Consider the following 24,305-nt stretch of genomic DNA (forward strand, 5'->3'; position numbering starts at 1 on the left):
GGGGTAATGCCTCTCAAACCACCTTGCTTTTACCTCGACGGACCAAAAGAGCTGTCTGTCCCCGGTTTCAGCCCCGGAACCTTTTTTTTTTCCTTCTAATGCCCGCGCCTGGCATTAGAAGGAAAAGTTCCTCCAAGGAGCCTCTCTCAAGGAGCTCAGCTCAAAGCAGCGGCTCCCTCTCAGCTTGAAATATGATACACAGCGCGCGCACACACACACACCCCTGCGGGGCTTCTTTGGGGAGCGCGGAATTTGAACCTAGGTCTTAGGAAGCCTAAAGCCTGGGAGACCGCTGCCTTGTGAAGGGCAGCGGGCCTGGTTCCAGGTTGAAAGGAAGAAAAGTGAGATATAAATGTAAGAAAAGGAATACATAATAGATATGCTTACATGCTAACCTAGATATTAGGGAATATTATGCCAATGTGGCCCTCCAAACCCCTGTGTCTGGGCATCGGGAATTTCAGCAGGCTATACCTCAGCCACACCTTGCACCAGCCCTGCACAGAGTGTTTTTGCCTGGCTGGAATTTGTCCTTGAACTGACTTTCACGGTTCCTCTTAAAGGTGAAGAGACCCCTGACCATTAGGTCCAGAGTTGTGACCGAATCTGGGGTTGCGGCGCTCATCTCGCGTTATTGGCCGAGGGAGCCGGTGTACAGCTCCCAGGTCATGTGGCCGGCATGACAAAGCCACTCCTGGTGAACCAGAGCAGCACACCTTCCCAGCACACCTATTTATCTACTTGCACTTTGACGTGCTTTCAAACTGCTAGGTTGGCAGGAGCTGGGACCGAGAAATGGGAGCTCACCCCGTCGTGAGGATTCGAACCGCCGACCTTCTGATCGGCAACCCCTAGGCTCTGTGTTTTAACCCACAGCGCCACCCGTGTCCCTACATTGGGCATTGATTTCACTGGGACTTAAAGGTGTCTCTGAGTCTGCAATCTTACACATCTGAGGTTGGATCCAGGCTGATTTAACTGGGGAATCAGTTTTATTGTACTTAATGGGGCTTCTGAGCGGACGCAGGATTGCATGTGTAGACATGTGACATTGGTGGGACTTAAGTCATGACTAATTTGTCACAATAAGTATATTGGGACCTTAGTTCAAGTAACAGTAAAATACTATTAATGTCTACTCAGAACTCATTGGGTTTAACAGCGCTTTCTCCCAGATTGCAGCCTTTGTCTGTATCCAGCCCATAGATTTGAGATGGGTGAGTGTTGTACAATATAAACCAGGGAGGGAGTGGGAGAGAGACTCCGTGGTATCCTAAAGGCTAGCATATATTGTAGGATAAACATCCGTGGACCAAAGACCACTTCATCACCTACATAATGCACTGATGGCAACAGAAGACAGCCTTCCATGCACTTGATGAAATAATCTCTTGTCCGCAGAAGCTTATGCCAAATCAAATGTGGTAGTATTTATTTATTTGAAGCATTTATACTCTACTCTTCAGCCAGAAAGTCTTCTGGAGTGGCTTACTGATAAATGAAAACAGCACATTTGCTGCCCTCAGGTTTACAATCTGAAAAGACATGACACAAAGGGGGGGGGGTTGGGGAAGAAAAGACGAAAACAAACAAATTCTTAATGTTACAACTTTTTTATACATAACAGCTGGGATGGAAACTAGCTGCTTCCTAAAAGCCTAGTGACCAGATCTTCCTGAGAGGCAGTGACTTGCCCTAGATCAGCTTCCTCAACCTCGGCCCTCCAGATGTTTTGAGACTACAGTTCCTACCATCCCTAACCACTGGTCCTGCTAGCTATGGATCATAGGAGTTGTAGGCCAAAAACATCTGGAGGGCTGAGGTTGAGGAAGCCTGCCCTAGATCACCCATTGATTTTATTGGCTGGGTGGGCATTTGAACCTGGGCTTCCCAGATCCTAGCCCAATGCCCTAACCACTGCACACACTGGTTTTAATTTTAGCATTACACCACTTTCTGCTTATCAGTTAAAAGCAAACAGTGTTTTGGGGTGGAAGAACTAAAGCCAAGGGAAAGGAATTAACCTTTCCCTGTGTGCTGCCTATGGCAATTTTAAAACAATAGTTGTGCATTGAGTGTAACATGTGGCTTGGCCCTCGGCCCCAGGTTTACCCTTTCAGGGCAAATAAGGTCTGCCATTGGCTCAGTTAACACATCATGCCAAGACAAAATTAGTGGTTTACTATGAACGAACCAATAAGGCTGCTTTAGCTCCTCCCTGCTAGCACATGGAGGAATCAAATCATGATGCCTGGGTAAGTATTCTGTCTGGGGCCACAGTTTATTTCACACATACAAACCAGAATTAGTAAGCCAAGATCAAACCTTCACAACAGAATGTGGTTTGTTGGGAGTGAAATACCTCCTCTGCTCCTGCCCAACACACCATAACACGGAGATTGTGGTTAATGTCCTTTGCACTACTAAACTATGGTTTACTGTGACATGCAGACTGGGCCATAGATTATATGTAGAAGGTCCCAGGTTCTAAAGATCTCAGATAGCTTTGGGCCTGAAATACTGGGAGACTGACACAGGCTAGAGAGAACAAGGATCTCAGGCAGCTTCATATGTTCACAATTGGAGCAAGTCAATATATACCGAACAGCAATGAGAACAGATTGTCCTATAAAAACAACTTGACAATTCTTCTTAGTATTCTAATGAAAGAAAGAATTCTAATGAAATCTCAATTGTGTTTATTCACCTTTGTTCCTTTTGCTATACTGGCAAGGGCACACAAGCCAATTGAAAAACACTGCCAATCCAATCGCTGGCAGTTCTTTTACATATACATAAAGATAGAACAACATTCCTAGGATTCTCTAAATGTATTTTGTCAAACTTCCTGGAGAGAATGAATTGAATAAGAATGTTTTCCATGTGTCTGTAGCTTGAATGTTTTTCGTTACAGCAATTCCCCCCACCCCCGGTAATCAGCCATACTGATGACCTTTATGAAAAGTACACATCTGTTTTAAATGGAAAGATATGTCCGTTCCATATGTTGACTTGATAGATGCTTCCATGTGCATCAAGTAGCAAAGAGCATCCTGTTCCATTGTGGTGTTCAAAGACTGGCAGAGCACAACACTGGCAGCGTAAGAAGAGGGAAAGAGGAGCACCATTAACACTTTTGCTTCCTCACTGAAAGGTGGGAGTGTGTGGGCTAAATACAATGGCACATAGCTCATGCACGAATTAATTTGCCTAGCCTTGGTTAATGGTCAGTATTGTAGCTGAATGTATCCTATACATCTTTCAGCAGCAGCGCTGCAAGACATTTTTATTCAGGTTGGATTTGGGTGAAGTATAAGAGTACAAACAGCCTGTGCTATGAGATGACTTACTGTATATCTAATTACTTTTTTAAAAAAGCCATTACAGTATTCTGATAAATGAGGGAATTATTTAATAAGGCATTGACTCTTATTCACTGCCCAATTCCCACCATGAAGTGAAAGTAAGAACAAGCTGCCTTGTCCCAAGCTGCTGAGACACATTCAGCACTAAACTATGGCATAACTATGGTTTGTTGAACCATGGCTTAGCACTATGCCTGAGCCCTGCCCAGCAGCCTACCTATGGTTTTACTGCCAACACCATGATCTGAAGCTATGATTACAAATCTTACAAATCTTCACTTGTTTTAACTATAGCTTGATATTATGTGGTATTGCTTCTTTAACCATGGTTTGTTTGACCACCCCACACCAGCAACTCACTAAAAGACAGGCATGAGACAAGAACAGCTGGAAAACAAAACAAAAACCTTTGGAGAAATAAACCATGGTTTGCTTGATCATTCGCGGTACAAGTTGTGTGATTTGTTAAACAAACCGTACCATGCTGGTGTATATGAACCAGGCAATTAACAGGAATATTTGCAATTCCAGGGACTTTCTGTGAAGTTTGGTGAGGAGGATGTCCTGTATGTCATTTAGGACACATTTCATACACGTCAGAAGCCACTGGGAGGCTGGTTCAGAAGGCAGAGCTGAGTGGAAGGATACCGTAATTCAATCCAACCCTGGCAGAAGGGAAATTTAGAATGCTCTGCAAGTCCGGAAAATGCACAGCCTAGTAAAATGCCATCCGTGTTGCCTACAGTGCAGGTAATGTGTGAAGCAGAGTTCATGTCTCAGTTCTAACCCACAAAAAATCTTAAGTGTGTTGGACTTGTGATGACAAAGCTTGTTCACATTCCCATAACCTTAAATGCAAATGTGGTTTGGAAGTGCTGTAAAGCTAGACAATTTGGAAAGATGTAGGAGCTGCAATAAGTCTAACTTTGTCTTGTTCACTAAATCTTGTAATACTTTAATCCTGGAATATACCTGTTCTTTGTGCATGCCTTAAACATCAAGAGCTTTGGATTTATAGAACTGCTTTGGTGAGCATCACATTCCATTTACTGCCCCTATTTTCACCTTTAAAGGAAGATTACACTGTTTCCTGGATGTTGGGTAATGTAGAATCCAAACCATAAATAGAAGGAACTTGGAGCTCTGGTTAGCAACGCTTTATTACTCATATATTTCCCATACTCTATGTATCATCTTATTTGAATTATTGCTGTACATCATGTTACATGAACAATGAAACTTTCAGGGTATTTTTTTTTAAATAGAGGTCACTGAACAATCAGGAAATAAATAAATAGATATATTTATTTGAAAAAAATAGATATTTTAAAACTTTCAAAAATAATATAGAGCTAAAGTTCTACCTAACTTGTCAAAACCTAAGTATTAATCTACAGGTGAATATATGGGTACTTTGTGCTTCTATAGTGAAAGTAAAATTTGTTTTCATCTCAGAGGATTCCCGCCCTCCTAAGGATGCCCTGATCATTTGTTTGCAATATAAATAATTCTGTGTTTCTCAATTGTCTGAATGTCATGTTCCAGCTGTTTCATCTCTGCTTCCAGCCTTTCTTTGTGATGTTTCTTTGGTAGTGTATCTATTTCAACGGAAAGGCTTTGAAATTCATGATGCACATCTTCCCAATTCTTCTTGAGACCCTATTTGGAGTATACAAAGAGAAGAATTAGTATACGGCAGCATTATACAGTAACACAACAAGGCTGCAATCTTATACAAGCCCTCTGGGAAGCCACCCTATATTCATACCCTATATTCACACCATATATACATTGCATACATACATCAGAGCACACATGCAAATGCAAGTATACATAAATACATGACTAGAAGACACATACTAGGGACCTCTCTGCCCAGTTTAGCATCACAGAGGGGTGAGGGAATTGTACCCCCTCCGCCTCTTCAGACTATTGATCTGAAGAGTGGGGAAGATGGTGCTTCCCTTCCCATTAAGAGGCTGGGCTTATCTCTCTGCCCAGCCCAATGCTGTGTTGTTACTTGATGCAGTTCACCACCCTGCAATGCATACTTACAGTGGAATAAGCCCCATTGATCTCCATGCAATTTTCTTCTGAGTAGAGAGAGATATATAGGACTGCAATCCTATGCTCCAACTTGGAGACCTCCAGATGTTTTTGGACATCTCGTATTATTTTTATCCACTGGCCATGATTGTTGAGACTCCAGAAACAGCTGGAAGTCACAGGTTTGAGAAAGGCTGCTATACTCAGCTGAGTGTAAGCTACGCTCCACTGAACTCAGTAAGGCTTTCCTCGGAGTAAACATTTATAGGCCCACACTCCAACAGTGTAGTCCTATATACATTTTCCTGGGAGAGGTGCACTGAACTCCATGGGATTTACTTCATATTAAACATGCAAAGATTGCCTTGCACAACACTATTTTCCGCACACTGTAACATAAGAAAAAAACCTGAAGATGTTGGCTACCGATTATTCTTTAAAGTGGGACAAAACCTTTTTGCATGCCTTTAACTGCAGTTGGGTTCCACAATGGGCCACTACTGCTGATGCAATGAAGTGTGTGATGATATGGAATCTAGCTTCCAGAATAGACTTTGTAAACATTTCTGTCACATCCAACTTGCTCAATCCTGCAGAGCTATTCTAGAGCTCCATCTAGTGAAAATCTACCCTTCTTAGTTGCAATGCTATTCATAAAGCCTTTCCCATTCGTGCCTGTACAAATGTATCTTTTATGCCTCAGTCTGTCTAATTCAAGTCAACCCACATACCTCAAGAAGATTGTCCCTGTCTTCATCAGAGAGCCGTTTCATGGCTCTTTGTCTGAGAGTTTCCTTGACATAGGCATCGTATTCTTCCTGAGCTCTCTTTACTTCCTCATTTCGCTTAGTTACATATTTCGGAGTAATGCCGTAATCCTACAAGAAAAATGCACCTTCCAGATATTCATTCATTCATTTATTATTATTATTATTATTATTATTATTATTATTATTATTATTAACAACGACCCTTATGTTATATAACTTTTTTGCTTTTCTTTTTTTTTAAGAAAAAGCCTACTTTGAACTTTTTCTAATTAATCCTAGTATATACTAATAGTGAACTCATTCATTTGGGTATGAATCCTTATGTAGCCAACAGCAGCATCTACATGCAAGTGGGACATATCAACAGGCATGAGGGTTTGCAAAAGTACAACAAAACCTTTAGAAAAGAAATACATCAATAATGGACACACACACACAAAGCCTCTAACTAAAATTTATAGAAATGTTGGCTAGGGACCTTTAGACTTCAGAATTGTAGATTCACAGTGAAATCCTCCTATACATACCAACTCAGACATAAGCCCCACAGAACTCAATGCTGCTAATTCCCAGGTAAGCAGATACAGGATTGGAGCCTTAGCAGAAAAATTATTCCATTTCCTATGAATAATGAAGCATGCAGAAGGGGGATGTGGCTGGTACCCTTGTGGGCAAAGGGACTGATCTGGAGATGGATGGGATTATCTTGTTGATCTGTTGTTGCTTTCAAATACATGTGATTTCAGTTATGATATTAAACATCTAACACCTTTTATAAAATACTCAAAAATATTCCTACTTCTCATTAATGTCCACTACTTCACTTTGGCTAAAAATATTAAGATTCCTGACAAAGATATTCAGGGTCAGGCACTTCTGGTTTCTAAAAATTTTGCTCATGCCCTAAGAACAGAAGAGGAGCCTGCTGGATCACACCAATGGCTCATCTGGCTCACTCAGTATTGCAAATAAGTGAGCCTTATGCTGCAGTCCTATGCCTGGGAGTTGATATTGGCATCTGTCTGTCTCGGAAGACAGAGGAGTGCGCCTTTGGGGGCGAGGTCAAGCTGTTGAAAGGATGCCACGCCTGCTGTGGCTGTAGAGAACAATATGGAAGAGACAGGTCTTGTTGCAGATGAAGGCATCCAATTGTGCTGCTGCAGATATACCATGGCGTTTCTTTCTGCGCTTCTCCAAGCAGTCTTTTCTCGTTTTGGTCATTGCTATGGATACATATATGGGGCGAGGGTAGCGCTGTGGGTTAAATCACTGAGCCTAGAAGGTCAGCGGTTCGAATCCCCGCGACGGGGTGAGCTCCCATTGCTCGGTCCCAGCTCCTGCCAACCTAGCAGTTTGAAAGCACGTCAAAGTGCAAGTAGATAAATAGGTACCGCTACAAGCGGGAAAGTAAACAGCATTTCCATGTGCTGCTCTGGTTCGCCAGAAGCGGCTTTGTCATCCTGGCCATATGACCTGGAAACTGTACGCCGGCTCCCTCGGCCAACGCGAGATGAGCGCTGCAACTCCAGAGTCGGACATGACTGGACCTAATGGTCAGGGGTCCCTTTACCTTTATGGATATACAACTTGACTGCTTGTCTCCGGGCACTGCAGTCGTCCACAAGGGATTCCCACAAGGCAAATGGGTTGATGTTGCCTGGGAGTAAGCCCCATATAACTCAACAGGACTTATTTCTAAGGAGGCATGTAGAGGATTTCACCGTTAGTAAATACACCACATCATTTTGATAAAGCATACCTTTTTCTTGAGATATTTTGGAATGAGTCCTGAAGTTTCAAGGACATATTTGTCGCCTTGTCTTCGGTCAACACAAGCTCGAAGAGGTTTCTTAGGCACTCCCATGATGACATTAGCTGCATTTGTGCTTATGAAATTCTTTGAACTCTGAATTCCCATGAGTGGGTGATCTGACAATTTAGGCACAAATTGTTTTACTCTCTTAACTCCTTGATGTTTTTTCCCTGGTTCTTTTAAAAAAAAAAAGCAACAAAATGAATTACATTTTTTTAAATGTTCTTCTACGTGGCACAGGATTCTGCTAAGTCTATGCCTTTAATTCAACCTTCACCTTTGCCTCCAGTTTTCTGGATTCTGATCTTCCAGCCCTAGACAGCTCGTTTCCTTATGACACTTTGCATCATAAGGAGGATTATTTTGGGGAGCAGCAAGTATAAGAAGTGATGTGTAAGAAGGGAGAGGTGACAGCTCACGAAGGACTGGGTAGAGAGAGACTTGTCATGTCCTGGATGATAAATGAGTAAAATAACTGCTGTAAACTATCAAGATCAACAATATTTAAGCCATTGCCCAAGACATCCCAGTGAAGGGCAAAAGATACATTTCAAAATAGTTGTGGAAAGAAACAAAACAACTTGATGACATATTGCCATAAAGGCTTAAAAAGCTAACTAAATGTACATTAAAAAAACCCAAACTATATTGTGATACAGGAAAATACCCGTTCATTATTTTGAAGTTTCAAACTTTTTTTAAAAATTTGCTATTGTGTGTATGTAGTTGGAGGGAGGTGGCGTTCTTGTCTGCTGCTTTTATAATTAGTCTATGAACATTTTAAGTGTTTCTTGTTGTTCTTGTTAATTTTTTGTATCTTTTTTGTTTTTCCTAACCCTATTTTTCATATTGCATGTCACACTGAAACTTTTTTTGTAGTAGGTATCTAACAAATAATAATATTAGAAAAACATTTGGAGTCAGCAACACGGAGGCTCCTGATTACTTAGGGTCCAACTGTAATGCTCCTGGACTTGTCACAATTCCCAAAATTCATTTGTGAAAACAAAATGCCACATTCTATAACCACTCTTTCTGACAATATATACATTTATAAGCAAACTCTTCCATTTTAAGCACTATAAGGGGACCTCAGTAGATATCTCTAATAATAGCGGAGCTTTCCCAAGCATGGTGTGGATTGGCCAACTTAAGTCTTGCTTAAAATATGAAGACTTGGCACGATTAACAAAAGCCTTGATGTCTAGCCTTGCACATCCAGAGCAGAGACAAAAACAACTAGCCAACTAACATATGGTCCTTAAAATCACTAGAACAGAATTGCCCATGTGTCCAAGAGAATGCAGAAGATGTTATTGGATGTTAACCTGGATAAAATTGTAGTGAAGTTTTACGTGGCCTGGGATGCTCATCAATGTGGTATAGTCAGAATATTACACTAGGCTTAGGGAGACTGGGATACAAATAACTACAGTACTTAGCAATGGTACTGACTTTGGGCAAGTCATTATATCTTCCGGGGTAGCCAATAGAATAAAATGGTGGTGGTGGGGAGAACAACGCTGAACGCTCCTCAGATAAAGGATGAGATAAAAATGAAATAAATATCTAGGCTTAGGTTTGGTAGGCTTTTGTTATATCAGCTCTCTGCTCCCTGTGTTCAGCAGTTACCATCTCTGCAGACAATCCTTATATCTGCTGCTAGAAGTAGGGCTTTTACAGCAGTGGCCCCAAGTCTGTGGGATGATCTCACTCTAGAACTGAATACTTTTTCCTCCTGGTGGAAACTTCCTGGTGAGAAAGGAAGTTAACATCACACATCCTTTCTCACCAGGCTTTGGAGATTTCTTCCGAGAATGAATTGGAATGGCTGATTTATGTTCTTGGCTGCTTTGTTTAGCTGCTCAGTTTTCATCTTGCATTTACAGATATTTTTACATGATTTGTTCTTTTGCTTTGCACCAAGCCTTATGAGGAGTGGCTGAAGGTACTGGGCATGTTTAGCCTGGGAAAAGAAGAGACTGAGAGGAGATATGATAGCCACCTTCAAATATCTTAAGGGCTGTCACGTGGAAGATGAAACAAGCTTGTTTTCTCCTGGTCTGGAGGGTAGAACTTGAACCAATAGCTTCAAGTTACAAGAAAGGAGATTACAGCTAAACATAAGGAAGAACTTTCTGACAGTAAGAGCTGTTCATCAGTGGAGCGGCCTCCTTTGGGAGGTTGTAGACTCTCCTTCATTGGGAGTTTTTAAGCAGGCATTGGATGGCCATCTGTCATGGATGCTTTTGTTTAGATCCCTGCACTGCAGGGAGTTGGGACTATATGACCCTTCCAGCTCTACAATTCTATGATTCTATGCACTGGAAAAAGAGACATACAAATGGTATACATTTAATAAACATATACAAATTAATGAAACATACTCTGCGGTAACTTTGGTTCCTTGGAATGTTTCTGAAGGAAGTCTTTTGGATTTGGCACCTGGACTTTGGGTGGTCCTATGGTTTTCCATGGTGATTTACTTTGCTGTATTGTATCTTTTACATATGTTTTCAATGCCGAAACATATCTTTAGTGAAGAGAAAATATACACACAATAATTAGAACTGAGAGAGAAGCTACAGGCTATTCCCCCCCCCACAGACCACTATGTTCTTGAGCACTGTCCCTTAATGACTGTAGTCTAACTATCAAAGTAAAAAATGAAATATCTGAAAAGAAATAAAGTAATATTGTTCTGATCTCATTTGTGCCTGAAATCAGCAACACTCATTGACCTGGTTCACATGACACAGTAAGCCAAACTATGGCTCATCAGGACCATGCAAATGGGCAGCCTCGAGAGGAGGTTGTAGTCACATTGCTCTGCCCCCGTCTTCCCAACTCCTGTGCAAAGTTTGTTATTGGCTGTAGCAAGGAATCATAGAATTGTACAACTAGAAGGAACCCCAAGCGTCACCTGGTCCAACTCCCCACAATGCAGGAATCACAGCTAAGGAGAGTTTATAGCCCAGGTTCAGGTGACATGCGAAGTCAAAACTGGGCTTAGTTGAGCACAGTATGGGATAATAAAGACTGGGGAGGAAATAAGTTACTGTGACACCTTCACACGGTCCCATTAAGCCATAGCTTGGTATTATACACCTATCCAGGCTTAAATCAACAGTGGAATAAAAGTGAGCAAAAATAGGGAATTGCTGTTCCAAAGTGCTTCACTTTACTGGGTTTGAAAACACTGTTTTCATTTTATCACTTTATAGTGATTATATTGAATTTCTCTCTTGGTCTGCCATGACTTCAAGTGGTTTGGGCCACATGAATGAGAAAGGCATAACATTTGCCTGAGCTGGTGAAATTAAATTTCGGTTATTGATTGCCGTATATTCAAAAAGACGCGTCCATTGTATAATTCTGCCATTAGTGGTTCACCCAATAAAAATCCTAACCACATAAGACAGAGCTGGGGAGTGTTCTCTTTGACTGCAATTTGCAGCAATTCCCTTATATATCAGCCACACTAGTATGCTGTGAGAGGATACGAAGCATATCTTGAAAAATTAAAAAGATGGAAACGAAAGGAGAACAGCATTAAATACTAGGAAGCAAAAAAAGGAAAAGGCAAAATCTCAAAAATTATATTTGAGCTTTCACACAATGTAAAAGTCACTTCCAGAACTATGGTGGTTTACAGTGAAACTGTAATGGAATATAATGCAAGTTTAGCACTCATTTCCATATTATTTGCTAACAGATTTTTTTGAAGTAAATAACATAGAAATGAGTAATAAACTTGCACTATATCCCACTATAATTCCAGAAGTGCTATTTACTTCATGTTAAAGTTCAGATATAATGCAGACATTAAGAGTTAGGGGAAAGTTGTGAAAACAGAATAAACTGCCATGTGAATGCACCCAAAGGTCCCTTCTTAGAATTCATTTTATTTTACAGGTATATCACTGATTGACAAGTATAAAAGGTTTGTCAGAATGAGTCCCAAGTGTCCTTACCCACATACCTAGGTGCCTTGCAAGACTTATCCAGATTGTAAGGTAGAAGGTTGTAAATGCTCTCCTCCATGCACATTGCTGCCATCTTCACAGTGACACAGTCTGCAGATAATTTAAATTGCCCAGACTTCTAAAGTGAACTGTCTTAAAATATCTGTGTCTGTGGAGGGGATAAATTGATTGAAAATGTATTGTAACTTGTGAATAATTAAAAAAATTTTTTTAAAAAATCTTTTAAAAAGTAAACTGCCTGTCACATTTTGTCTCATAAACACCATTCCACCTCTCCTTTCGGTTATTCTCCCCCCATCCTGTCCCGCAGGCACATACCACTTCTTTCCCTTCCCTTCCTTCTTTTACACTCTACAGTCATACCTCAGTTTAAGTATGCCTCGGTTTGAGTATTTTCAGTTTAAGTACTCCGCGGACCTGTCTGGAACGGATTAATCCACTTTCCATTACTTTCAATTGGAAAGTTCGCTTCAGGCTAAGTACAGACTTCCAGAACCAATTGTGTACTTAAGCCGAGGTACCACTGTATACTAGTATTCTCGTTTGCACATTCCTCCTTGGCTGGTCACTATTACCCTTTGACCTCAATATTTCAACCACCCCAGTTCCACGGTTTGCCCTAATATTGCTCACATTATCACTCCCAGCCTCCTCTCTAGGTCTGCACAGAGTTGACTCTGGGCCAGAAGTTGTTGGGACAGCCCCCACCAGCATGACCAGTAATCAGGGCTGCAGAGAATCGTCCAACCACATCTGCAGCACCATGATTCCTCACCCATTTTCCCAAGTAACATCACTCTACAACCTAACACCTGAATTGTCCTGCCGAGTGGGTGAGGAAGGTCTTATTATACTGCAGTTGGCTGAGGAAACCAGTGTATGACTTCCCCAGTTATGTTAAACCTCACCTTGCGGTAGCTTGGATAGTTTTAACACCACCCTGCCAAGTGATCGGGCGATGTGCTTTGCCACACGTCAGCTGTCATATGTGCAAGATGTATGCTGCGCAAGTTAAAAGCGGATATCGGAATAGGCTCCAGAAATGCTATAATGCAATGTCAAAGCGCGTACAATTGTTTTTTATTACGGGTCATGGTTCCCAAAAATACACAACTGCTTTTCGTTCAGGATCTGGGCTTAAAAAAAAAAACCTCCAGTTAAAAGGCTGTCAAAGTGACAGAGTTGGGAAAGGGAGGTTTTGGAGAGCTGCTGCTGCTGCTTATCTGAACAGGCAGGGGAATAGTGCAGAGATGAGATGATGATGATGATATCTTAGCCTTTGAGATGTTGTTGGACTACAAAATCCCACTTCGCCAAGAAGCTCACTGGGTGACTTCGGGCCAGCCACTCTCTCAAGTAGACCTACCTCGCAGGGCTGTTGTGAAGTTAAAAATGTGTGAGATTTGGACCAAATAATAATAATAGTGTGCGAGAGAAGCACGTGCAGCGCTCTGAGCTCCTTATGAGAGAAGGCGGTGTATCAATCTAACAACACACAAAGAGTCCAGGGGCGAACGACCTGCCTGCCCCGCATTCCCACGCGCGCCGTCTGCACCCGCCCAGAGTACCTCTTGCTTTCCCCGCTACCTGCCCGCCCTTCCCATCCTTTCCCCGCCTTCCCCTCTTTGCCTTACCCCGCTCTCCTTTCTCTCCTCCGACCCCTTTTCCGCTCCCGTTCGAAGCCTCCTCGGCTGCCGCGGATTAGAACGAGAACGAGCGGTACTGTTTGGTCGCCCTTGGAAACGGCCGCTTAGCAACGCGCTTGTGTGCGGGTGTGTGGAACGGGAGAGTGGCTTTGTGACGCCATTTCCGGGACTGTGCCGCGAACAATAAGCGAAGTCGGGGAGGGGGCGGGTCCGGAGAGGAAAGGAATAGCGCGCAGGCGCAGCGTGGGTGGGGGGGAAGGACGCCGCCGTAGAGATACAGCGCAGAGATAGGAAGGAGGACGCCGCCGGCGTGGGAGTTCGCGCACGCGTAGTAGCAGGTAGGTCTGCTTGCATGTGGTTACGCGCTTTACGGGAGGGCAGGACTTTTATTTTTATTTTTTTGCGTGCCTTGAAACGGATTCTTCCTAGGTGGTCCCTCCTTCCTTTTCGGATCCATGCTACGTGCATGGATCCTTTCCCTGCTCACGAGGAGCAGCCTCCCCTCTGCTCTTGGCAGCGTTGGCAGGGAATGGGGGAACGGGCGGGTCGCCCTCTGGTTGCCCTGAAGTGAGAGACTCGGTCTCCATCCTGCGCGAGGCGCTGCATTGGAGCAGGAGCCTCCCTCCCCACCCACTGACGAGACCGGCTGGGCGCCCCATATCTTGAAGAAGAAGGGGTCCTCTTCGTTGCTTTACAGTATTTCTGCTGCAGCAAAGATAAAAGTCATGGGCCGCTGAATAAAGTTTAAAGGGTGTTAAAATTGTGGCATGCATGCATGAGGTCTGGTGGGCCCGCCGGCATCAGATGCACCGCGCGAGTAGGCTGAAACTTTCACACATGGGGATAATGGAGGGGGAAAGCTAAGCAGCAGAAACCAAAAGCAGTAAAGTGCAAGAGGCGCAACCCGTGGCTTTCTTACGCAGAGCTTAGATGTACAGTTTTACATGAATATGTTCACAACTGCAGCCCAGTAAATTGGCAATACAATAAATTTGCTCAGCAGAGCTAGGCAGATCCCAGTGCTTTTTTTTTAAAAAAAAAGAATAAAAAAAGGTGCTGGTAGTCAGTTCTTGAAGTAAGTGCCACACACTTAACATTTGGTGCTGGGGATGTTGGAGGCAATAGGCTTCTGAATACCATTTGTACTCAAATTAGGCTTGTAGGGTTCCCCTAGGTATCTGGTTAACCAGTATGAGAACAGAGTATTGGACTAGGTCGTTGGTCTGATCCAGCAGACGCTTCTTATGCTCCTTGATGTCCTTTGCAGAAGTGTGGGATGTAAATGTAATAATAACTAAAACGACATTTGAGAAGATTCACACATATTGCCTATAGAAGAAAGCTGGCTGCTGCTGGGTGAGAAGCAGTGATAACTAAGACAATTCATATTGGTTATGATCACATTTGAAATGAATACATTGACCCTTCACTTGCCATACTCCTGTTCTTGCTATACTCCTGTTCTTCCAGCCTTCTTAGAAGTCAGATTCTGCTTTGAATTGGGGTCATTGCTACCGGTAGTGGCATTGCAATGATAATGTAATGGAAAAAACCCTTTGGGGTTTCCAAGGGGACATCACTCAGATCTATGCTATTTTAAGGGCAAATCATTGGGATAGATTTGAATGTTTTGGAATCAGAGCTGTAGAAATATTCAATTCATTGCTTTCTGGTTAAAGTAGGTCAGCACACATTACTGGAGGTGGGGTAGCAATGCCTTTATGGGAGCTTTATGTGTACCTACATTAGTATTCATGGGCATAGCCAGGGGGGCAGGGAGGGGCAGCTTCCCCCCATCAATAATAATAATAATACATAGCAATCTGGGGTTCTCCCCCCCAACAAAAGGCTTGCCTCCCCTCCCAATCCTGGCTACGCCCATGTTAGCATTCATAAAATTTCAGCCTGGAAATTTCAGCGGGGCCACATTTGGGTGTGTGACAAGAACTGTATGAAATATAATACTTATAGTGTAGTTCAGAAAATCAGCCATGTCCCAGGTGGCCAGTGTTCTACATAGATTGTGAATTGCAGCCACATTTTTTAGCCAGGGAAGAGCAAAGTGCTGTGACTTAAATATTTGCACTGGCACAATCACAGTCATGGCCCCACAACGCAGAAGGACTTTGCTGATTTCTGGCCCAGTCACCACCTTTTGTCTGTTTGTCGCATGTAAATCTAGGTTTCCCAAAGTAATCAGCACATGTTCCTGTAGAGAGACAAGCTGCCACTGGAGAGGTATAAGCTCTCTGGCCTGCATTCATTTGTATACATCAGGTAAATTTTCTAAATAAAAGACACTAAGCAACTTAAAAAGAATAAAGTTATACTTAAAGTACATTGGAGGTATTCTAGTAATGCAGTAGAACAAACAAAATCACTACAAATATTAAATGTCTATGTAAAGGTCACCACAGAAATGTAATTAAAAAAATATGTTTTTATGCCTTTATACCCCACCTTTCTTTCATTCAAGTAGTGACCAGCCTCAGCCCTGCCTAGCTTCAGCAAACTGTTTCATCTGCCTTCAAACCATAACCTGGGATTCATTGCAATTAGTTATCCAGCAGGAAATGCACCTGAATTTTTTTATTTTTTATTTTAAAAAAAGCTTTAGCTGGATAATGGAATAGAGTTGGGGAGAAGGTTCCTGCTCCAAGCCCCAGAAGACTTGAATAGCACAGAAAAAGTGGGAGCATGACGTATGGAAAACAATTGCTGTGTGAATGTCGTACTTCTCTGTTTGTCATGCTAGTTGACTATAACACTTTGACAGAGCAGACCTCCACCCCTGGAGATGCTGTTGGCCTACAACTCCTTAACCATTGGCTGTGCTGGCTGCAAGTGATAGTTGTAGTCCAACGACCTCTGGAGGACCACAGATATCCCTGCCCCTGTGCTATGACTAGAATGGGGGAGTCCCTTCAGGACATTTATGCCCTCTGTCTTACGAACTGCATACAGTGGTACAGTGGTACCTCTAGTTACGAATTTAATGCATTCTGAATGCACATTCGTAAGTTAAAAAAAAATTGTAAGTCGAATCCCATAGGAATGCATTGGGAGAAAAAATTCGTAAGTCGAAGCAACCCTATCTAAAAATTCGTAAGTAGAGAAAATCCTATCTAAACCGCATCCAAGATGGCGGACGGAGCTCTGTTCGTAAGTAGAAACATTCGTAAGTAGAGTTATTCGTAAGTAGAGGTACCACTGTACCTCAGTTTGAGAACAGTCCAGTTTAAGAACGATTTGGTTTACAAACTCCACAAAACCGGAGGTTAGAGAACTTTACCTCGGTCTAAGAACGGAAGCTGAACAGTGGAAGGGCACTGGCGGTGGGAGGCCTCATTAGGGAAAGCGTGCCTCAGTTTAAGAACGGTTTTGGTTTAAGAATAGACTTCCGGAACAGATTAAGTTCGTAAACCGAGGTACCACTGTACTTCTTATTATGGAATAAACATGTCCGAGGATGCCAAGGGGGGGAAATGAGCAGTATAAGATGGTGAATGAGAATGGTTCACCTGACACTATTAAAGTAGCTCAGCAAGTGAAGGAAGCTTTGTCTAGAACAGGTAGGGAACTCACCCCCCTCCAGATGTTGAGCCGCCAGTAATGCCAATGATTAGGGATGATGGGAGTTTCCCAAAGCATCTGGAAGGTACCAGATTAGCAAAGGCTGCATTAAACTCTGCTTTCACCCAAAATATTTTACTTGCAAGAGCTAAGCATCTAGCACGACCAGAATGCAGGGTTATATTGTTTTCAGGGCCAAATTGTTTTAATTTTGAAAATGCAAAGATACAAGGTTTTCCTAGTCTCCTGACTTGAAGTGTGTGCACTGTTTGTTTTTCGGTACATGTTGACGTCGCTGTTGATCTCCCTGAGCAAACAAAACGAATCTACTCTTGGCAACCTGTTCATGTGCTGGGGCTGGAGAGAGTCCTCTTTGCCCGGTGCTTGTTCTTCTGTTGCCTCTGGAGAGCAATTGCTTGTGCGGCATTTGCTTCACTCTGATCTTTCTCTTTTATTCTGCTCCATCTAGATTGAGGGTTAAAAAAAAAAGGAAAGAAAGCCATACGTAGTTCCTCCACAAGAGCACGTCACAGATGCCATTCGGTTGGGCTTGTTATTAATGTTTTGCAATGCCTGCTCAGACGATAACGGGACAGAAGTGAGCTACTCTTGCAACCGTAAGTTACGTAGCAAAACGATTGGTTGGTTGGTTGGTTGGTTTCAAAGGAAGAAAATGTATTTGGATGCTAAGAAAGGATTTTATATAGATGCATAAAGTACACTCTGGCTCCATTTAAACGACTGGGGAAGTCTTGACATTCCAGTGGGAGTTGAATTGCACCCATGGGTGCTTTTGTTTGTGTGTTTTAAATAAAAAGTTACAGTATTCATTGTAATCAGCTGCCACCTTCTACAGGTTTCCCCATCCTCTGGTAGTTACTGTTAGTGTGCCCCAAATATTTCCTTACATGTGCAATTGAAGGCAAGGGGAGGGCAGGGGTGGTACAATATGTCTAAGAAATGGAGTAGATATTGGTGTTTCTAGCAGCCAGTTTCGTGAGCTTCATTGAGGATTTTTTATTGATTCTGAGAACATTTCCTGCCTACAGTCAGTAGTGCCTCTATTGAGTATTCATTGTAGCTCTGTGGTGTTAGAGGTGGTTCTGTCCTGTTCTGCTTGTGGCTCTTAGCCAAGGAAACAGTTAAGCTATCCTACGCACAGAAAATGAACTAAGTTAAGGATTTTATGCAGGAAGGCACAGAGGCTTAATTTTTTAAGCATGTGGCTACTTTTCAGAGTAGAAATTTCACAACAAACCCACATACTTTAAAGGGAAAACCTTTCCCCTCTGCACAGATTTCACAGAAGGTGGAATTCAATAAAATCCTCACCTTTTATTTGTCATGACCAGGTCACAGAATGGGTGAGCGATCTTGTTTTTTAAAAAAAAACAACGGTGCTCCCCTAAGATGGGAATGGAGCAGTCAGAAGTGTCTTCCCATTCTAGTAATTATTTTAAATGTCAAGTAGCGAAGGTTCAAAGTATTTCTGGCTCACTGGATTTTTCCCTCCTCTTCTTTTAAAGCGTTTCCTTTCCTTGTGAAATTGGCTCGAGAGAAAAGAAGAAGATGTTTCATGTGGTCTGGAATCGGCATCTAAAGCTAATGAGTCGCATCATGGTTTCTGATTTGTATTTAAAGTTGATTTTTTCAAGAAGCTTTGCCCTTGCACGGACACCATGGATGTCTAGGCATTCTATTGTCAGGGACAAGAATATTGTCCTGATGGGACCCCCTGGCGCTGGTAAAACAACAGTGGGGAAAATAGTAGGGCAGAAACTAGGCTCCTGCTTCATAGATGTGGACGACGACGTCCTTGAAACAACCTGGAACATGAGTGTGGCAGAAAAATTGAAGGATGTTGGCAACGAGCAATTTTTAGAAGAGGAAGGAAAAGCCTTGTTAAATCTTTCAGCATCTGGAAGTGTCGTTTCCCTTACTGGCTCCAACCCAATGAATGCTGCCAGCATGGAGCATGTGAAGAAAAATGGGGTTGTGGTCTATCTGGACGTACCGACACAAAGCATCATGGATCGGTTGCAGTTGATGAAAGTAGACCGTATTGTGGGGCAGGGGCCCGGAACCTCACTGAGAGACATCCTCCAGTTTCGGAAGCAGTTTTATAAGAAGTGGTACGATGTCCGTGTGCTTTGTGAGGATGGAATTACAGCCGACGCTGTAGCAGAGAAAGTGCTTCGTGCAGTGAAACGGTACCAAGACTCTGACTCAGATGGCTTCATTTCCACCAGGAGTCTAAGATGCAATAAGAAGGTTGAGCCAAAAGGCTCTGTGAAATATTTCAGCGATGTTCTTGTTGAGGGACTGGCACCCGATGGTGGGCTTTTTGTTCCTGAGATGGGGCTTCCAAGACTCACTGCAGGAGAATGGCAACATCTGCTAGGGGCAAGCTATGCTGAAAGAGCTCAGGTTATACTGGAAAGGTGCATACATCCTGCTGATGTGCCTGCTTCCAAGTTATGGGAAATAGTTCAGGTTGCCTATGGACAAAATTTTACCTGTTCTAAAGTTGCCCCCGTTAGGCACCTGGCAGGCAATCAGTTTCTTCTGGAGTTGTTTCATGGACCAACAGCTTCATTTAAGGATTTGTCGTTGCAGTTGATGCCCCACCTGTTTGCATATTGCATCCCCCAAAGCTGTAACTATTTGATCTTGGTAGCTACTTCCGGCGACACAGGAAGTGCCGTCCTGGATGGTTTTAGTCGGCTTAAGGAGACAGATAAACAAAGGATTGCCATGGTCACCCTCTTCCCCCAGGATGGAGTTAGCCAGATTCAGAAATCACAGATGGTCGGCTACCAGGAAGCAAACACAAAAGTAATAGGTGTCAGATCGGATTTTGATTTTTGCCAGTCTGCCATCAAGCATATGTTTACCGATTCAGATTTTACCGGCTTTCTCACTGTGGAATATGGGACAGCATTAAGTGCAGCAAATTCTATCAACTGGGCTCGCTTGCTTCCCCAGGTGGTCTATCATGCCTCTGCCTACCTTGACCTTGTTGAGCAGGGCATCATTTCCTTTGGGAACCCTGTCGATGTCTGCATTCCCACAGGGAACTTTGGCAACATCCTAGCCGCTAAGTATGCACAAATGATGGGGATCCCTATACGGAAATGTATCTGTGCTTCCAATCAAAACAATGTCTTGACGGAATTCATAAAAACAGGCCTGTACAATATAAAGGAGAGGCAATTAATGCAAAGTCTGTCACCGGCAGTGGACATTTTGAAGTCTTCCAACCTTGAGCGACATTTGCACTTGATTGCTAATGGTGATGGGCAGCTGGTGACGCAACTGTTTAGCAGTCTGGAGAATCAGCGCTGCTTCCAGTTGCAGGAACACTTCCTGGGCAGGCTTCAGCAGGACTTGGTGGCTGATTGGTGCTCTGAGGACGACTGCCTGGGTGCCATTCGCTCTGTGTTCGACGCCACAGGCTACATTTTAGATACGCACACAGCTCTCGCAAAGGTGGTTGCAGATCGACTGCAAGATAAAACTTGCCCAGTGATCATTTCCTCTACGGCCCATTATTCCAAATTTGCACCTGCTGTCCTACAGGCATTGAGGATTGGAGAAATCAAGCAGACTCCGTTAAGTCAGCTTCACTTGTTAAACTCTTATAACCCTTTGCCTCCGGTCCACAGGGGCCTATTAGAGTCTCTGAAAAAGAACGAGAAACAGCAGTACCAGGTCTGTGCTGCTGATATGAACGTCCTCATGGAACACGTTGAATCCTTAATACAAAACCACTTCATGAAGGTTTTCTAACTGTAGGCTTATTTGACATTTGCCTCCTATGGCGCTTTGAATATTTCCCCTCCTCCTCCCCACCCATTTGCCCAAAAGCTTGTTTTAATAAATGCTTAGTAAACACAGTAGCCACCTTTTAGTGATTATATACTGCCAGATATTTAGATGCATGCGCACTGAATGCAGTGTAAGAAACAAAACAAGTATTGTTGAAAAATAATAATGCCATATTCCCAAAGGTGAGATCATTGTTTGGAAGAGGAAAATAGAAAAGGTTAGCATATGGTTCCCAGGGAAGTCGTGGATGCTCAGTATTGCTCACATGGTCTTGCAGCAATTCTCCAGGGTTTTTCTCTGCCCTGTCATAGAATTGTAGGGTTGGAAGGGGCCACAAGGGTCATCTAGTCCAACCCCCTGCAATGCAGGAATCTTTCACCCGATGGGGGGCTCGAACCCATGACCCTGGGATTAAGAGTCTCATGCTATACCGACTGAGCTAATGAGAGGAAGAAGAAGAACTTGGGACCTTCTGCATGCAAATGAGATGTTCTACCACTGAGCTACAGCCCTTCAACAGATGTTTCTGGTTGGCTGGGGAAGGAATAACAAATAATTTTGGGGAGATACTTTGTGCAACAGTATTTAGCTGTTAGCCACAAGATGGCATCCTTAACAGTTTGCTAACAGTAGTTTAGTAATGTAATAGGGTTGCCATATTTCAAAAAGTAAAATTCCTGACACCCACAAAGTTGTTGAGCTTTTTGGGGGGAACCTCCCCCCAAAATAGTGTTTTCGCTGCTTTTTACATAGTAAGTAAGTAAATTTTATTTATACCCCGCCCCCCCAGCCAAGACTGGGCTCAGGGCGGCTAACATCAAATATCACGTTGCCATACATCCAGGTTTCCCCCTAACATTCATTTCAAAGTTTGGACTTGCATTAAGGTTAGCTATAATTGTTAAAAGAAATATTTATAAATTGGGGGTGGGGTGGGGAATTCATCACAATTCCTTAAAAGGTGGGAAGAAGAAATGCAAAGAAGCACCGCACACGTAAAATATTGTTGGGCAAAATCCTTTGGGCCAGCTTTAGCACTGACTAGCTCTTCCTCAGAGCAGAGGACGGTCTCTCACAGATGGGTTGTTATGCTATTATAGTGGGGTCTGAGTCACTGGTGCCAGCGACCCAGGCGCCCACAGCATTTTTGCAGTGGGTGCCCATGGGTGCCCAACCTCTGCCATGGCCCCCACCCCCGCAGGCTGCCCGCAACAGTACATAGCATAATACCCAATTTAGCATCAGCTGACAGCCATAGAATAGCAAGCTTTCCTCATTCTCTGACTTCCCCCGTGCTATGAAATGAGCTTGAAAGCCTCATTATCGCCTCATCCAATTGTGCAGGGCTCCTACAGACGATGCCATTTCTTTTGCTCTGAACAAAGTCCGAGAGCATCAGTGTTCCCCTTTGCATTACACCATGGGCACACACACCGGAGCAGGTGCCTGGGGGAGACAGACTCTTCCAAATGTCTGCATTGCCGCTGCGGTCTTAATGAAATCTTAGAAAATATTAAAATGCCATGCAAGGAGAAACCACCTAAGCAGCCGCCGTGCTTTGCTTTATTCAAATAAGCCTGGGTAGCCTATTATGCTCCTCCTCTGCCCTGTCTACTTGGGCTGTGCCTGCTCTTAGGAGTCCAGGGAGCAATGAAATGGATGAGGTTTTTTTGCTCTTGCTTGAGAGAGCAGGAGGCCTGTCAGTTCCAATCCCCCTGCCAGCTTCCCAGAGCCAAGGTGGCGGCAGGAGTGACGGATGTGCTGACACATACATGGAACCGCAGAGCTCTGATCTCCTGGGATCATCCAAGCTCAAAATGTAGGCCTTTTAAGCTACTAGGAACACTTTCGGCAATTAGTGGCATCTAAAGAAAGAGGGAGGGATTTTTAAACTTGCTAGAGAACTATTTTAAATCTGGGCTTGGTGGATGGATTGTAAATAGGGAGATTGTTGTCTACTGCTCATTCTATTCCTCTCCTTGCCTTGTTAATCATTCGACAGACATGAAGCATTTGGTACATAAATAGTTGGTTATCGTAAGTCCAGCCAGAGGGGGGAAAGCGGGGGAGCAATTGGTTGGTACTAAAGAACTGGGGGTTGTATCTGCTATAGGTTTAAAGCAGTATCACAACACTTCAAACAGTCATGGCTTCCCCCAAAGAATCTTGAGAACTATAGCTTGTTATGGGTGCTGAGCGTTGTTGGGGTACCCCTATTCCCCTCACAGAACTACATTTCCCAGTGTTCCCTGGAAATAGGAATTGATTGTTAAGCCATTCTGGGAAATGGAGCTCTGTCAAGCAAATGGGAGTATCCTAACAACTCTTTTCACTCTTAGCAAACTCTGGTTCTCATGATTCTTTGGGGGAAGCCAAAACTCCCAGGACATTCTATCTCAAAGTAGCTGTCTTATTACAAAAGAATTTCAGAAATAGACTGGAAAGAGAAGTTGCTGGACTGCAACTTAACACCAAACTTAAAACCATGGAGAAAACTGGTCTGAATAAAAACATTGGATTCTTATCTCATTATACATGATAAAGCTCTCTTTAGCCATCTCACCCCTTGCTTTTTCCTGTGTAGACCAATTGCAGTCGTAAACAGTCGTAAATTTTCCCTGTAAGACCAATTGCAGTCGTAAACAGTCGGGTTTCCACACCTATCAGCCAATCACCCATTCCCACCACCCTTCTGAGTAATACCCTTCCCCACCCTCTCACTATATATAAGGATCTGGTGACTTCTGTTTCAGTGTATCTGAAGAAGTGTGCATGCACACGAAAGCTCATACCAATGACAAACTAAGTTGGTCTCTAAGGTGCTACTGGAAGGAATTTTTTTATTTTGTTTAGACTACGCAAGACCAACACGGCTACCTACCTGTAACTAGTAGTATGATGTTATTTTAAATGCATAGTGTGGATGAGGTCTTAGTTATACTCAGACCTATTGAAATTAATGGGTCAGTTATCTTCAGTGGGTCTGATCTGACTAGGAGAAACATTGGATACAGCAGTAAGGTTTTAATGCTCACACCAGGTAATAGCATGGAAAAGTTCTTGCTTGTACGCCAGCTATTGGTCCTCACTTCCTTTGATTAACTTTTATGCAAAGCCTCATTCCTTGCCTCTGAAGTCCGCTGGTATAGCCAGGGCCGGCGCATCCATTAAGGCAACCTAGGAAGTTGCCTAGGGCGCCAAAATGGAGGGGGCGCTGGCACGACGGAGAGCTCTGCTGGCTTTGCAGGACTCACTCTGCCATGCGGCCACTGCGCCCC

At 43.3% G+C, this 24,305-nt stretch overlaps 2 protein-coding genes across 2 annotated transcripts; one reads left to right on the forward strand and one right to left on the reverse strand.

The window, feature by feature from the left end:
• Positions 1-4,507: 4,507 nt before the first annotated feature.
• ENKUR (enkurin, TRPC channel interacting protein) lies at positions 4,508-13,678 on the reverse strand. The gene is made up of 6 exons (XM_035129626.3): positions 13,615-13,678; positions 11,977-12,128; positions 10,382-10,527; positions 7,941-8,170; positions 6,143-6,289; positions 4,508-5,024 (listed from the first exon to the last, which is right to left on the reverse strand). The coding sequence occupies exons 2-6, from the start codon at positions 12,051-12,053 to the stop codon at positions 4,851-4,853; spliced, it is 774 nt and encodes a 257-aa protein (XP_034985517.1). The 5' UTR covers positions 12,054-12,128; positions 13,615-13,678; the 3' UTR covers positions 4,508-4,850.
• Positions 13,679-13,838: 160 nt separating this feature from the next.
• On the forward strand, positions 13,839-21,098 carry THNSL1 (threonine synthase like 1). The gene is made up of 3 exons (XM_035129482.3): positions 13,839-13,964; positions 17,669-17,816; positions 18,726-21,098. The coding sequence occupies exon 3, from the start codon at positions 18,769-18,771 to the stop codon at positions 20,986-20,988; it is 2,220 nt and encodes a 739-aa protein (XP_034985373.2). The 5' UTR covers positions 13,839-13,964; positions 17,669-17,816; positions 18,726-18,768; the 3' UTR covers positions 20,989-21,098.
• Positions 21,099-24,305: the final 3,207 nt, after the last annotated feature.

Source organism: Zootoca vivipara, chromosome 11, assembly GCF_965207765.1.
Source record: "Zootoca vivipara chromosome 11, rZooViv2.hap1.1, whole genome shotgun sequence".
Taxonomy (NCBI): Eukaryota; Metazoa; Chordata; class Lepidosauria; order Squamata; family Lacertidae; genus Zootoca; species Zootoca vivipara.

Excerpts from the sequence above, each read along its gene's own strand:
- ENKUR (XM_035129626.3), bottom strand. The coding sequence starts at position 12,053 with ATGGCAGCAATGTGCATGGAGGAGAGCATTTACAACCTTCTACCTTAC. Across the intron at positions 6,290-7,940 it reads CAAAATATCTCAAGAAAAAG|GATTACGGCATTACTCCGAA; the intron begins GTATGCTTTATC and ends TTTTTCTTGTAG. Across the intron at positions 5,025-6,142 it reads ACAGGGACAATCTTCTTGAG|GGTCTCAAGAAGAATTGGGA; the intron begins GTATGTGGGTTG and ends TACTCCAAATAG.
- THNSL1 (XM_035129482.3), top strand. The coding sequence starts at position 18,769 with ATGTTTCATGTGGTCTGGAATCGGCATCTAAAGCTAATGAGTCGCATC.